Below are 16,945 nucleotides of genomic sequence, written 5' to 3' on the forward strand. Positions count from 1 at the left end.
TCAAATAGTAATCCAACCCTTTGTCATTCCAAATGAGGGACAGAAGGTTCAGTCCTAACTGATGGCCTATAAAAAGATGTCATTATCAAGGTGTGAGTCAACACGCATCTCATGATGGGAAACAGCAGAGCTTTCTTAAGACCATCGTAAACTAATTGCTCCAAAAATAACGAAGGCATTGTTTACAGGCAGACCTGTGAAGACCTACACAAAGACTTGTGGCCTCATGTACAAAAGTTGTGATTGCACAAAAATGTGGCATACGTTGTTTTTCACTGCAAAGTTCAGATGTGTCAAGAGTGGCAAAGGACTGGGATGTTCTGCCAATTTTACCGTTGAATCGAAGAGCGAGTTTGTCTCAGTGACTGGGCTTTGTAAGTGAATGCAGCATTGAGAAGAGAATTTCTGGGTCGGACTGGTCGATTTGACGTTGACGGTCGCGTTCGTCAGCGAGACGCGCTACGGTGGTCGGGAAAGATGGACGAATCCGAGCCATGCGACCACAAGGGATGTAGCGGCGGCGAGCTTTGCAGGATTCAGCGGACGGCACGTTCGCCGCTGTGCATGTTGCTAGGCGGTGCAAGGTTGGCAAAACGGGCCTCAGACCAGGCAGTGAAGTTTTCCCAGTCTGCGCGACGAAAGTTGATGTAGGTACGACGTTCGGAATCGACGTAGACGACTTCCTTTTCAAAGCTGATGACAATGGGAAGGTGGTCCGATGACAGACTTGTTTCGGTGGTCCACATGGCGCTGGTGAAAATTGACAGTGATGCAAGCGAAACGTCTGGCGAGGTGCTACAGTTTGCCACGACACATGTTGGTGTGGGTTCGTTTAGGAGGCCGTAGGATGATTGTTCGAATTCGTCATTGAGTGTGCGGCACCGGGCGTCTTCCTGCAGGTCGCTGTCCCACAGAGGCGAGTGTGCGTTGACGTCACCGACGAATTGCCTAATGCTAAAGAGAATAAAACCAATACGGTCAACATGGCTTCTTGAAAAAGATCTGCAATTACAGGGTAAGGGCTTCCGGTTCCCAAACTGGTGACAACAAATCGAAGAGGCTCCGACCTGCACGACTGGATGTGGGACGCCCCTGGTGGCAACCTCAGTGGACTAAAATCATCTGCGTGATCTTAGTACCCAAATCGGAGCCGTATTGATTTGCGTTGAAGGTGCGCGGCCTAGCCTAGCCTAGCTCGTGAACATCAAGACGCGTATGTAATCAAAGCAAAGTGACGAGGTAAAGAGGCAAATGCCAGTACTTACACGACTTGCAAAACCTACGTATCATATACAAGAGGACCGTGAGTACTTATTAGGAAGTTGGGTAAGTGGAAACATCAACTTAAACTTGCTTAAAGCCCCAGACTACCTTAGCTTAGCTAGCTTACAACAAGACGCGTTTGTGATCAAACCGGGCTGTTGAAGAAACATCCAACATGAATGAGTAACTTCATAACTTGTGCGACCTAAACAACTTGTACAACAAGGGCCGTGAGGACTTATAGGAAATTTAACAAGTCTTATCTTAGAACATCTTAGAACCCAAATAGGAGCTGTATTGTTCGCGTTGAAGCTGCTCGGCCTAGGTTAGCCTAGAATAGCCTAGCGTACTAACAACAAAAACGCGTCTGAAATCAAATATTTACTGTACTGAGTAATAGTAATAAGACTAACACTAACCCAATTTGAAAAATATCCATCGTAGCTACCTTCGGTGTATCACTGTCAAACTCATCATTGATGAATTTGTCTAGTTCTGGTGCTTCCTGCATTCATGAACGGTGATCCCATCTTGTCATACTCTATGCCATCCATGGGGTTTGTGAGGAAACATTTTTTGAACACTAAGAGTATTGACTCCCTTTATTTCTCATTTTTGTCAGCACTTTGAGGGGAAGATCCACCGTGCTAACAGCGAAGCCTCTTGCCCCCATTCGGCTGTAATCTGTACCAGCTCTTCATAGCGTCAAAACAAAAGCTCAAACTCGATAGAAATGAGTGTCATGGGCACTTTTAAGCTCCCGGAGTTGCCCTGAAAGGTCAGGTCGGGGGCGCATATTACGTATTATATATAAATTATGGTACGGTATATGCATACCCTTTTTCACTCTATGTACCTCTATACGACTATACAATGTGATTGTATTTTTTATTTTTCATCCATACCTAAATATAATGCGCTCTATTGACTTTTTAAAATATTTTTGGAAAAATATGTGCATTATTTTTGAGAAATTACGGTAGTTTGCGATGGTCTTGAGAAAGCTCTGCTCTATCCCATCATGAGATGTGTGTTGACCTGCACCTTGGCAATGAGACCTTTTTATAGTCACTTTCTGACCATCATTCCTCTTTCCTTCACCAACATGTCCATTATCTGCACCAATCACAACTCTCTGTGTCTGGGATGCTCAGAACTACTTCATCTAGTTCCGGACAGAATTTCTCTTTCAACTCTACGTCACATCCTACCTGTGAGCCACAGCCGCAAATCACATTAGACTGTATGTAAAACCCTCAATTTTTAGTGTCAACCTCATCACTCTATCTGATACTCTTTTTACTTCCAAGACATTGTTAGGAAGCTCTCCCTTTAAAATAACCCCTACTCCATTTCTCTTCCCAACTACTCCATGGTAAAATAATTTAATTTCTCCTAATCATCAGGTCAACAAACTCCTGGGCTTGGGACCGGCCTAAAGATTGCACTGGTTTGTGCCCCCATAAGGCTGCATTCTAGAAGGGCATAAAGTCCCAGTGACAAAATCCTTGTGTGTTGTTGACATACTTCCCAAAATAAAGATGTTCTGATTCTGATCAACAGGATTTTTAGGCACAACTGAGGAGTAGAGTTGGTCCGGTATGGTAGGCTCAGTTTTTCTTCTTTAGTTTTTGTAGATGTGGTTGTGTTGGGTTCATCATGCTGCGATCCCCAACTCTCACTGGAGCAGTCACAGCAGAGTGTAAACCGGCTCCAAGGAAAATCAGCATCTTGACATCTGAGACCATGATCTTCAGTCAAAAAAGGGTGGAGTGCCCTCTGCAGGTCAGGGTTGATATCCTTCCCCAAGTGGAAGAGTTAAAGTTTCTTGAGGTCGTGGTCACGGCTGAGCAAAGTAAGAAATAGGAGATCAACGGATCAGTGAAGCATCTGCAGTAATGTTTTCATCAGTTTGTTGTGGTTAAGAAGCAGCTTCACTGAGAGATGAAGCTCTCAATTTTCTGGTCAACCTACATTCCTACCCTCATCTTGGGCATGAGCTTTACGTCATGACTGAAAGAACAAGATCCCAAGTATGAGCGGCCAAAATGAGTATCCTCCACAAGATGTCTTCGCTCTCCCTTAGAATTAGCTTGAGAGCTTGGTCATTTGTAAGGAGCTCAGAGTACAGCCTCTGCTCCTTCCCATTGAGAGGAGCCACATGATGTGGCACGGGCATTTTAACAGGAGGGTTCCCTGGTGAGGTGTTACAGGCACATTCCACCAATAGTAGACCCAAGGGATGACCAAAGACATGCTGGAGGGATTATCTCCCAGCTGGCCTTGGAAGGCCTCAGGTTCCCCCTGGAAAAACTGAATGAAGTGATTGGGGAGAAGGAAGTCTGTGCTTCCCTGCTAAAGCAACTGCCCCCTCGAGTGCACCTCAGATAAACAGGGAAAAAAAATGGACGGATGGATGGACAGACATGGATGGATGGATAGATTGATGGATGGATGGATGGACAAGCTGTGAGAAGTGAAATATGGTGCAACACTAAGCATCTAGATGTTTTTTTTAGGGTATGAAAAGCTCTGCTTGCAAGGGATAACATGCAAGCACACATAACGCCACAGTTAAAAAATAAATTAAATGTTTCCATCCCCAGAGGCTTAACCAAAATACTCCAACGACTTGATATCTCCATTGAGGCAGTCTTGCCTAACCTGCGGGAGCAGTGGATGACTGATGGAGAGAACAGCTTCATGGCAACCTGGTGAATGCGCCATCACACATTCTTGGAAGTCATTGGATGGATCGACAAAGTATGGGCTTCAATGACAACCAAAACAATCCTGAAGGGATTCAGAAAGGCTGGAATAGGCTAGTTGTAACTGCAACTGAGGTGCTTACTGATCTGGCTCGGAAGAGGGTATTGGCCAACCCACGGCCACTGCCAGGACCACAGCATTCACCTTTTGCTCATGTTTCGTCGGCATTCAGGCCGCAGCGACCATCCCTCACTCGTGCTCTCCAGCAGCGGCATTCCACTCGTGTCTGCTTCCTGCAGTTGCTCCAGTGGCGCCCAATGCAGCTGCCGCCTCCCGCTATGACAACGGTGCTAGACTTATGGCCACCGCCTCTCGCTCCCAACCAGTGGCCGCTTCCTCACTCATGCTTTGGCAGAAACACCTGACCCATGGTCGCCACCCCATGCTCCTGTTTTGTCAGCACCCGGGCTGCAGCATCCACCACGTGCTCCTGTCTCAATGGCGCCCGGCCTGTGGTGTCCACCATATTCTCCTGTTTCACTCGTGCCCAGCCTGTGGCGTCCACCTTGTGCTCCTGTTTTGACAGCGCCCACCACATGGTCTTGTTCCAGCGACACCTAGCCCATGGTGTCCTCCCCTCGCCCTTGCTCTCCAGCTATGGTAGCGCTCAGCCAGCAGATGCCTCCTGCTCTTTCTTTGGCGCCAGTGCACGTCTTACAGCTGACGCTCGCTCATCCTTCGATGGCTCACGACCAGCAGGCGCTCCCTTGTCCTCGCTTTGGTGCTAGTGCTTTAGCAGTAGCTAAAGCCTCTGACGCCTGCTTTTACTCCGGCGCCACCTGACCTGCTGCTGCCTCTCACTCTTAACACAATGCATTTTTGGGGGGATCTGGGTTTAAGTCAAGGCTCAAGTTAAGTTTGGGTTACAGGCAGTCCCAAAAAGTAGAAAGTATCAAAAAGGCAAGGCAAAAGGCAAGGTCCAAAAAACATGAAACAAGGATATATTACATCAAGGCCAAAAATTTGGACATGAAATACAAAACTTGGGACACAAGAATGCTGAGACAGGCAACGATACACTAAACAGAAGTAGCCCGTATAGTTATGCACGAACTGGCAACCCAAGAGACGAAACGCGAAACTTAAATGCATGACATAATTAACAAAACGAGGCACAGGTGAGGAGGCTGCTCAGAGGAGCAGATGCACGTGCGAGGCAGTGGGATGATCATGCTCCTGACAATTAAATGCGATCGTCTTAACCCGGTTTAAAGACTAGAGGGGAAAGCAGAAACATTTGACGTTAACATACCTGTTATAGAAGACTGTGAGGGAAAGGAAGGTTAACTCTCCAAATCCTGAACTGGTACTGGCAAAAATAACACCTAGAAATAAGCAATGAGAAGAAAATGAGGTTAGAACAGATCAGTTGTTCAGCGATTTGGGTGTCATGGGTTCTTAAAAGCTACAGTTTAGCTTTAATGAATAAAAAAGAAAATTAAGGTTCCAAAGGTTACTTCCTATCTGAGGGGAATCACTAGGTTTTGACATTTGGCGTAGGTTTGCACTCCCCCCAAAATTAATAATCCTCGACAAAGGGGTATTGTATTGTCAGTGTACTTCCTCATGTAGTGAATGCTTAATTTTCTAAACCAATCATCAAATGGAATGTGAGCAGTTTGGAGATCTATCGATTTGAGGAGAGCTAAGGTAATAAAACTTTGTCAACCACATTCGACCAAAGAATTTTGAGGGCTTGAGATCTATATATATATATATATATATATATATTATATATATATATATATATATATATATATTCTATATTATATCTACAATACAGTAGTATCTAACCATAGTATTCAATGTATAGCAAAACACTATTGTATATTTCAAACATACCCACACGTTGATAATTTTGGCAATAAACTATATTTCAAGAATTCTCATCAGATACCGCTCTGATTCTATACGTAGTTATGATAAAAGTTGTTTTTTTTTCCCAACATTACCTAAAATGCTCATCCAGACAGTTGAAGAGAAAGAAACAACAAGGAAACTTGTTGCAGCCATGATGACACAGAATAAGATTCGAAATCTGGAAAGAAAACCAACATTTACAAAGTTGTAAAAATTACAAAATGCAATACATTTTTACTTTGATTTTCTCTTCATTGAAGATTAGAATATATCCAGCAAATGTACACAGTATGTATATAAACAAACACAAGTGCACTTATTCAGAGCCTACTTATTCTACTGGGATTTTCTTATTAATTCATATTTGTTTCTTTTGTGTGCAATGGTATATCTACTTACGAAATTAATTAATTCCGGAAGTTGGTTCATAACGGGAATTTTTTGTATGTAGAAGCACTTTTTATATGTAAATAGCCTGGTGAGATCATGTTTACATGACTTGAACTTATCGAGAAAGGGACCCAATCTGCAATTATCCATCCATCCATCTTCTACCGCTTTTCTGGGTCGGGTCGTGGGGGCAGTAGCTTTAGCAGGGATACCCAGACTTCTGTTTCCCCACCCACTTCATCCAGCTCTTCTGGAGGGAGTCCGAGACGTTCCCAGGGCAACTGAGAGACATAGTCTCTTCAGGGTGTCCCGGGTCGTCCCCGGTGTCTCTTTCCAGTGGGACATGCCCAAACACCTCACCAAGGAGGCGTCGGGGAGGCATCCTGATCAGATGCCCCAGCCAACTCATCTGGCTCTTCTCTATACGGATGGATGACCAAGCTTCTCAAAATCAGTGATAAAGGGCAGCCCTAGTGGAGTCCAACTCTCACTGGAAATGAGTCCGAATTACTCCCAGCAATGCTGATCCAACTCTGACACCAGTCGGGCAGGGACTGAAAAGCCTGTATCAGGCGGTTCGGTACCCCATACTCCTGAAGAACTCCCCATAGGACTCCCCAAGGGACACAGCCGAACGCCTTTTTGAAGTCCATAAAACATCGACTGCTTGGGCAAACTCCTATTCACCGTCGAGGATCCTGCCGAGGATGTAGAACTGGTCCACACTTCCACAGCTAGGACGAAAACTACATTGCTCCTCCTGAATATGAGATTTGACTTCCGATGGGCCCTCCTCTAAATCACCCTGGATAGACCTTATCAGAGAGGCTGAGTGTGATCCCCTGTAGTTGAAACACACCCACTGGTCCCCCTTTTTAAAAAAGGGGGGCCACCACTCCAGTCTGCCAATCCAGATTCACTGTGCCCGATGTCCATGGGATGTTGCAGGTGCGTGTCAACCAGGAGAGCCCCAAAACATCCAGCGCATTTAGGAACTCCAGGCAAATCTCATTCACCCCCGGCCCCTGACACAGAGGAGCTTTTTGACAAACTCAGTGTCCTCAACTCCAAAGACAGAAGAGCCCGACTCAGAGAACCCAGACTTTGCTTCCTCATAGGAAGGTGTGCCGGTGGAATATGAGGAATTCTCCCCACCGACTCACAGTTACGAAGGAAATTCAGGATACGTTAGGAAAAAATAGACGTTGGATTTGCAACCCCTAAACTTCACCAAATGTAAACATACTGTGTTACGTATGAATTTAGACTAACATTCAAACCAGCAAAATGTGACAAGGCAGTTGTATTGCGTTTCTGACAATTTAATCTCACACACATTAACACCACACAAACACGATAAAATAGCTCACACAAAATAGGCGTAGTAGTAGTTGAGCCACAATGGCGAATAGTCACCATTGTTGAACGAGTGTTCCCAAACAAGCAAATGTTCGTCCCAGCGGGTATTCCAAATTAGCGAAAGTTCCAGCTGGTCCAAAGACGAAAGTTGGCAGGCGTCCGTGAAGTTGGTGTTCCAAGCAGCGTAGTTTCCCAGGGTAGTGAAGTCGTTAGAAGAAGCCCTGTTGCCCGTCTTTCTCGTCCATATATAGGTAATTCTTCAAACATTTCAGGCTTCCGTGTCACAGAGGACACAAAGAGTTCATGTCACACAGACCCAAGAGCATTAGAGGACACTGCGTCACATCATAGGGACTAAAAAGTATGAAAGGAAATAGTGTCACAAATATGCGCTCCTGAAAAACTTAAAATCATAATAGTAAAAAAAAGAGAACAGAGAATAAAAATACACAAACGCATAACTTTCTCTTGTAATATAACTAAGTAGCACTTAAAACATGTTAAAACAGTAAATACAGAAACAAAAACACGGGAAAATACACCAGAAGTATCAAACATCAAACACAACTTTAGACTCTGGAAAGTGCATCACCACTGACATTGTCTCGACCTTTAATGTGCTTGATCCCCAGATTGAATCCTTGCAGATTGAAACTCCACCTTATAAGTCTCTGATGTTTGTTCTTCATTTTGTGAAGAAAAGTTGATTGTGATCAGTGTAGACTTCAATCCGAAATGTTGTTGTACCTAAGTACACTTCAAAATGCTGCAAAGCCAATAAAACAGAGTCTCCTTTTCAATGGTTGAATAATTTCCCTGGTGTTTATCAAACTTTTTGGAAAAGTAGAATACTGGATGATCCAGATCTGAGTCACCCTCCTGCATCAGGACACCACCTGCACCTACATCACTCGTATCAATTTGCAATTTAAATGCTTTCTCAAAGTTTGGTCTCTGTAACACTGGAGAATTCATGAGTATGGCTTTGACCCCTTCAAATGCAGCTTGACAACTGCCATCCCACCAAATTGTAACTTTTTCCCAAAAGGTTAGTAAGTGGAAACACAACGTCAGAAATTTCAGCAAAATCTCCTGTAATAGCCATGCCCAGGAATCTCATGAGCTCTCTCTGACATTGTGGAACGGGGAAGCGCGCAATAGCTTCCACCTTTGCACCAACTGGTTTTACCAGGCCGTGCCCTACAACATGCCCCAAGAACTCAACTTGGGCCTTTCCAAACTCGCACTTTGCAAGGTTGATAGTCAATTTCCCTGCCAACAGTCTCTCGAAGAACTCCCGAATCCTCTTCAGGTGAACTTCCCATTCCATGTTGTAGACGATGACATCATTCATGTAGGCTTCTACACCTTTCAGACCCAATGTCATGTTGTTGATGAGCCGATGGAACGTTGCTGGGGCATTCTTAAAACCGAAGAGCATCACTTTATATTGATGCAGTCCATCAGGTGTGGCAAATGCCGCAATCTTCTTAGCACGGTCCGTGAGCGGCACCTGCCAGAAACCTTCAGAAGGTCAAACTTGCTCACGTACGTAGCTTGACCGACGTGATCAATTCGGTCATCCACTCTTGGCAGGGGGTACGAATCAGTTCGTGACAGTGCATTGACAGTTTTCATGTTAGCGCAGCAGCGCCAACCACCACCACTCTTAGGCACAAGTACACTAGGTGAACTCGACGGACTGTCACTGGGTTCAATAATATCATTGTCCAGCATGTACTGCACTTCCTTCCTCAGAATCTCACTCTTCACTGGATTCAATCGATATGAGTGTTGTTTCACAGGCACAGCATCACAATCTATATCATGACTAACTAGGCATGTGCGGGCAGGCACATCTGGAAACAGGTGAGAAAACTCAAAACGCAATTGTGACATTTTAGCTTTCTGGTCAGCTCATGTGTCAATTTGTCATCAAGGTGAGCTAACACATCAGAATTGAACAACTTTGGTTAAGCATTATCACTCAAATCATCAAACTTGACATTGGAAACATCATCATTAACATCGTCTTTGATGCTTAGATCACCATCAAATGTACAGACAGTAACTGGGGAAGAGAGTGTTGTAGAACTAGTCGTGATATTTCTTAATCATGTTCACATGACATAACCTTTTGTGCTTACGACGGCCAGGAGTCAGGATAATGTAGTCTGTGTCACTAACCTTTTTGTGTATGAGGTAAGGACCCTGATATCTAGCTCTGAGTGGTTGGCCAGGAATGGGAAGTAAGACTAAAACATTTTCACCAGGAATGAAGCTTCTTGCTTTAGACTTTTTGTCATAATTTTGTTTCATTTTGGCTTGCGAAGTTTTTAGGTTTTGTCGGGCCAGCTCACAAGCTTTTGAAAGCCAGTTCCGAAAGGTAGAAATATGGCCCAAAAGATTTATCTCAGGATCGCGACGGAGATGCTTTAGTGGCCCACTTACATAGTGACAAAAACAAGCTCAAAGGGACTGAACCCTAAACTTTTCTGAAAGGATTCCCTGACAGCAAACAACAACAAATGCACACCCTCATCCCAATCCTTCTCTGTCTCAAAACAATAAGTCTTGATCGTATTCTTCAATGTTTGATGAAACCTCTCTAACCATTGCTTTCTGTGACTCTGGGTGATAAGCACGAGACTTAACCTGTTCTATGCAAAACTGATACATTGCTTGTTGAAACACTTTGGACATCAAATTTGAGCCCTGATCAGACTGGACAACTTTTGATAACACCACAAAGGTGAAAAATTTGATCAAAGCCTTGATGATCACAGGAGCAACAATCCAACAGATAGGAATAGCCTCCGGAAATCTGGTAGAAGCACACATTATAGTGAAAAAATACTGATTACTGGATCGGATTTTTGGCAGTGGACCAACACTATCTACGTGACTGAAAGGTTCTTAGAAAGCCGGTATAGGTTTTAGGGGAGCAGGAGGAATTTTGTCATTTGGTTTGCCAACAACCTGGCATACATGACAGGTCTTACAAAATGCAGCGACATCTTTCCTGATGCTGGGCCAAAAGAAATGTGCTAAAATTTTCTCACAAGTTTTGTTTTCTCCCAAATGACCTGCCAAGGGACTTTCATGAGCCAATGAAAGTACAAGCTCTCAAAATACTTTTGGAACCACAATTTGATGATGTAATTTCCATTCATCCCTCGCAGGAATTTCCGGCAACCTATACTTCCTCATCAAAACACCATCCTGGAAAGTAATAACGAACTGGAACCTGACTAGCCTCTTCAAAAGAAACAGCATTAGTTGTTAGCTTCTGCAGCTCAACATCATCCCTCTGTGCAGTAATAAGTTGCTTTATGGACAAAATGTGATCACCACTCGACAAAGCTTCAGACTTATTAGTTGGACCGGAAGAGTTTGTGGATAAGTCATCAGCCTCTGAGGCTACAGAATGAACCATGAATGTATCTGATAAATCACAAATGGAATCATTCGGCAAAGAAGTCTTGGAAAAAATGTCTTTTGACAACAAATGAGTCACTATGCAAGACGGAAAAATACCCGGAAAATCACACTTTAATTTCTCTGTATTGCGCGAATACTCCGGAGAAACAGTAACAATAGGATCAGCGCCAACTCGATCTCCTATAAGATCGTTTCCGATCAACAAATTAACACCTGGAACTGGAAGAGAGTCGAGAACACCAACCTCGATGGTGTCAGAAACCAAATCTGAAGTCAAATTCACAATATGCATAGGACCAAGAGAACAGCCACTGATACCCTTAATAATAACATCTGAATTGGCTGAAGACTCTGGAGAAAAAGAAAACATCCTTCACAATCAGAGATTGCAGAGCTCCAATGTCCCACAGAATAATAACGGGCCTTGGGGTAGAATTATCCCCCATAAGCGAAACCGAACCATTGTGAATCTTCGTCTTTTTCTTTCAGATTGTCCCGTTTGGGGTTGCCACAGCATGTCATCTTTTTCCATTTGAGCCCATCTCATGCATCCTCCTCTCTAACACCCACTGTCCTCATGTCCTCCCTCACAGCATCCATCAACCTTTTCTTTGGTCTTCCTCTCGCTCTTTTGCCTGGCAGCTCCATCCTCAGCACCCTTCTACCAATATACTCACTGTCTCACCTCTGAACAGGTCCAAACCATCGAAGTCTGCTCTCTCTCACCTTGTCTCCAAAACATCCAACTGTGGCTGTCCCTCGAATGAGCTCAATTCTAATCCTATCCAACCTGTTCAGACCAAGCGAGAACCTCAGTATCTTCATTTCTGCTCCCTCTAGTTCTGCTTCCTGTTGTTTCTTCAGGGCCACTGTCTTTAATCCGTACATCAAGTCCGGCTTCACCACTGTTTATAAATTTTGGCCTTCATCCTGGCGGATACTCTTTTGTCACATAGAACACCAGACACCTTCCGCCAACTGTTCCACCCCGCTTGGACCCATTTCTTCACTTCCTTACCACATTCTCCATTGCTCTGTATTGTTGACCCCAAGTATTTGAAGTTGTCCACCTCTATCACTTCTCATTGGAGCTTCACTCTTCCTCCTCCGGCCTCACATTCGTGCACATATATTCTGTTTTACTATGGCTTATCTTCATTTCTCTCCTTTCCAGTGCGTACCTCCATCTTTCTAACTGTTCTTCCGCTTGTTCCCTGCTTTCACTGCAGATCACAATATCATCTGTGAACATCATGGTCCAAGGGTAATCCAGTCTAACCTCGTCTGCAAACAGGAAGGGGCTCAGCGCGGAACCCTGATGCACTCCCACCTCTACTTAAAATTCTTCTGACACACCAATGGCACATCTCACAGCTGTTCTGCTACCCTCACACATGTCCTGCACTATTATAACATATTTCTCTGCCACACCAGACTTGCACATGCCGTACCATAGTTCCTCTCTTGGTATTCTGTCATAGGCTTTCTCTAGATCTACAAAGATCCACTGTAGCTCCTTCCGACCTTCTCTGTACCTTTCCACAAGCATGCTCAAGGCAAATAGTGCATCTGTGGTACTCTTTCTAGGCATTAAACCATACTGTTGGTTGCAGATACTTACTTCTGTCCTGTGTCTAGCCTCCACAACTCTTTCGCATAACTTCATTGTGTGGCTCATCATCTTTATTCCTCTGCCATTTTCACAGTTCTGAACATCACCTTTGTTCTTAAAAATGAGCACTAGCAGACCTTTCCTCCATTCTTCTGGCATGTTCTCTCCCACTAGTATTCGATTGAATAAGTTTGTCAAAAACTCCACAGCCACCTCACCAAATTGCTTCCATACCTCCACTGGTATGTCATCGGGACAAACTGTCTTTCCATTTTTTCATTCTGTTCACTGCCTTTCTAACTTCTCCCTTACTAATCAAAGCCACTTGTTGGTCATTCACGCTTGCCTCTTCTACTCTACCTTCTCTCCCATTTTCTTCATTCATTAACTTCTCAAAGTACTCTTTCCATCTACTTAGTACACGAGTGGCACCAGTCAACATATTTCCATCACTATCCTTAATCACCTTTACTTGCTGCACATCAACACAACAACAAACAAGCAACAAACTGAACCACTGTGAATAAAAGGCAAACATTTCTCCGGAACTTCAGAATTTGAAAGTTCATTGTCAACCAAAACTCTCCTCTGAACCACCGGCCAAGGAAGGCTATAGTGCGATATATGCACAAGCATTTGGGGAACCATTGGACTGATTTTGTATTTGAGCTTTTTGCAAACAGAAATCAAGTGACCGGGCTTCTTATAATTGGCACAGACAGGTCCTTGAAAGTGAGAATTTGAACCTGCCTTATCATCACTTGACTCTGTCTGAAAAACAGTCTTTTAGCGAAAAAACTTGGAATTGCTCGGAGACTGAAAAGAACTCGTGTGAGTCAAAAAATAACTATCTGAAAAACAGTGGACCAATGAGGAAAAATTAGAACTTTAAAGCTGCTTTGACTGCACAGACTGGAATGTCTTTGAAAATTCAGCACGCAGCCTAGATGAATTTACGGATATTGTTATACTGCGTATGCCAGTCTCTGTGAGGAGTTTTTCACACGTTCAAAAATAACAAGCCATGCTTTACAGCCAGACTTAGGCAACTCCGCCAGGCTAAAGAGATTGCATATCGTGGAGGGGATGGGGCCTCTTCAATCGCACTCGAAACCAGCTGACAAAAAAATTTGTATTGCAAAGAGGGATGACGCAGTTAAACTGGAAAAACATCTCGGCGCTAATGGCACGGATTACAATCGCTCACTAATTACAAGCAACGTTCCTCCTGCCCCCGGTAGAAAACAAGAGCGAGCTAGCCGACACCCTAATTAGCTTTTACTGCAGATTCGAAACACAGTAAACCCTCTGTACTTTGCGGATCACCTTTCGCAAATTCAGTGCATCGCAGATTTCTGAGTAACCCCCCAAAAAAAGAAATACTAATTAAATAATAGCCCGATCGCTATGTATTAATGCTTCATCCCCGGGACAACGACATGGACCAATGAGCAAAAAAAACACGAAAAACACGCTAGCATACATTAATACAGTACTGTAGTAGGAAGCCGCATTGATAGGGTATAATGGGTATTATTCATCCAATGGATCAAGATGGAATTTGTGTCTTTAAGGCACTCTACACCCGCTCCATGATGGAGAGCCTCATCTCGTCGTTACAACATAGGCACGTTTGTGTAATTTTCAGCGGGCATTCAGGGATTTGAGGAGAGACAATAAATTCAAACTGGAAGAAATTATGGCCAAATGTGGTGCATGACTGTCCTGGCTCCTGATGAAATTCATCACTTAGCAGAAGGCGGTGAAGCTGGCTCACAATATTAGGGATGAGGGATTTGTGGACATGACACAGCAAGACATCTACGCCCTAATTGATTGCCACACGGAACCACTGACATTATTATTATGGCCATTATGTAAAAACTAAAATTAAAACTAGTTGTAATACTGTTTGTCATGGTCCTGCCAGTCCCAGCCCTGGCGGTGCAGGCCCCCTGCACAGCTGCGCCTCATCTGATAATAATCTGATAATTAACCCTCGTATATATAGGACCCAGTGGACAGTCTGGCTTTGCCAGATCGTTCCCATCCATGGTTAGTTCCCGCACTTCCTCGTTCCTGATCCTGAACCCTTGTGTACCGACCTCCGCCTGGCCTCCGACCAAATCCGTAAGCTTGACGCTCTTGATACTGCTGCTCAGTCTGACTGACTCTCCGATTTACGACCTTGGAACGAATAACGATCTTCCTTTAACTGCCTCCCTGTCTACCGAGTCGTGCATTTGGGGACCAGACATGCACACACATGCACACACACACAAATATTGGCAGCGGCTCCAGCAGAATGGTAATTATAGAGTAATATAATATAGTAAGTCTTTAATAATTTATATTTATATTTATATGATAAATTTATAATACTGTATCGGTGGCACGGTGGCTCAGCTGGTAAAGCGTTGGCCTCACAGTTCTGTATGTTCTCCTCGTGCCTGCATGGGTTTTCTCCGGGCACTCCGATTTCCTCCCACATCCCAAAAAACATGCAACATTAATTGGACACTCTAAATTGCCCCTAGGTGTGATTGTGAGTGCGTCTGTTTGTCTCGAGGTGCTCTGCGATTGGCTGGCAACCAGTTCAGGGTGTACCCTGCCTCCTGCCCGATGACAGCTGAGACAGGCTCCAGCACTCAGGATAAGTGACAAAGAAAATGGATGGATGGATGGACAATATTGTATACACTGGACTGGACTGTATATTGGGGGGGAGGCAATGCGTCATACCTGGCACGACGACAAGGAACTATGAAGCAAAAAAAAAACAAAAACGCCATTTACCCCTACTTTGCGGTTTTTCAGTTTTCATGGGTGGGTCTGGTCCCAATTAACCGCGAAAAACGAGGGATTACTGTAGACACAACCACACAACGCACCCACCAAGAGCGAGACAAAGACCAAAGAGAAGGCTGATGGATGTTGCAAGGGAAGACATGAGGGCAATGGGTGTTAGAGAGGAAGATGCAGGATATCGGTTTAGATGGAAAAAGATGACACGCTCTGGCGACCCCGAGGAGAACAAGCCGCAAGGAAAAGAAGAAGATTCTGTACTGTGATGAGTTCGAAAACCTAATTGAAACTTGTCATAAAGTCTATTTAAATTCAAGAAATTGCCAAGTTGATGAAAAATAACTTTCTCAACAATCTTGGGTAGAAAAGGGAGTTTTGAGATGGGTCCATAGCTTGCAAACATGGAATCGTCCAGTGCTGGTTTTTTTTTCTTTTTAAATAGGCTTAACAGTAGCTACAGTGAAGAAAATGAGTATTTAAACATCCTGCTATATTGCAAGTTCTCCCACTTAAAAATCATGGAGGGGTCGGAAATTTTTAACGTAGGTGTATGTGCATTGTGAGAGAGATAATCTAAAAAGAAAAGTCCAGAAATCACAATGTATGATTTTTTAACGATTTATTTGTGTGATACAACTGCAAATAAGTATTTGAACACCTGATAAAAACCAATGTTAATACTTGGTACAGTGACTTTTGTGTGCGATCAAACGTTTCCTGTAGTTGTTCACCGGGTTTGCAAACACTGCAGGAGGGATTTTGGCCCACTCCTCCACACAAATCTTCTCTAGATCAGACAGGCTTCTGGGCTGTCACTGAGAAACACGAAGTTTCAGCTACCTCCAAATATTTTCTAGTGGGTTTAAGTCTGGAGACTAGCTAGGCCACGCCAGAACCTTGATATGCTTGATATAAAATTTCTAAGTCCTGACCAAAAAAAAAAATTGGGCAGAAGTTCTCCAAGGGTCAAGCCCAGATTTTTTTGCCCACCATCCCACTATCACTGGATAGCACAAAATCACGTCTTTAAAATATGCCATTTTATCTCAAGACAAATGAATTAAGTGAACTATTCAGTAAAAAGACATCTAAAATTATCCTTTTCCCCTCATTATACATCTTATAGTACAGATATAGAATATACACAAAAATATATTCTAGAATTTCTACACCGTACAGCAAAACATGTTAACGAAGTTTCTGTAGTAATTACTATTTACGTTACGTTTAAGTCTCAAACTTATTACGTCGCGTTGTACTGATACACTCGACCAAATTGCACATTGTAGCATTGTAATACTAACTCACCTCTGAACATGTCCAAGCCATCGAAGTCTGCTCTCTCAAACCTTGTCAGCAAAACATCCAACTTTGGCTGTCCCTCTAATGAGCTCATTTCTCATCCTATCTACTCACTCCGAGTGAGAACCTCAGCATCTTCATTTC

The 16,945-nt window shown here is 43.7% G+C and overlaps 1 protein-coding gene across 8 annotated transcripts in view; it reads right to left on the reverse strand.

Moving 5' to 3' along the window:
- The window catches only part of cln3 (CLN3 lysosomal/endosomal transmembrane protein, battenin), a 97,448-nt gene that overhangs the window by 51,766 nt on the left and 28,737 nt on the right, over window positions 1–16,945 (reverse strand). For all 8 annotated transcript variants that reach the window (XR_009798741.1, XR_009798740.1, XM_061845671.1 and 5 more), the window contains 2 exons: window positions 5,985–6,070; window positions 5,285–5,357 (listed from right to left, as the gene is read on the reverse strand). Coding sequence is in view for 6 of the 8 variants with exons in the window: in XM_061845671.1 (XP_061701655.1) it covers window positions 5,285–5,357; window positions 5,985–6,070 (159 nt within the window). In the remaining 2 variants the exon portion in view is untranslated. The remainder of the gene's footprint in view (window positions 1–5,284; window positions 5,358–5,984; window positions 6,071–16,945) is intronic.

This window comes from Syngnathoides biaculeatus, chromosome 16 (assembly GCF_019802595.1).
Source record: "Syngnathoides biaculeatus isolate LvHL_M chromosome 16, ASM1980259v1, whole genome shotgun sequence".
NCBI classification, from domain to species: Eukaryota; Metazoa; Chordata; class Actinopteri; order Syngnathiformes; family Syngnathidae; genus Syngnathoides; species Syngnathoides biaculeatus.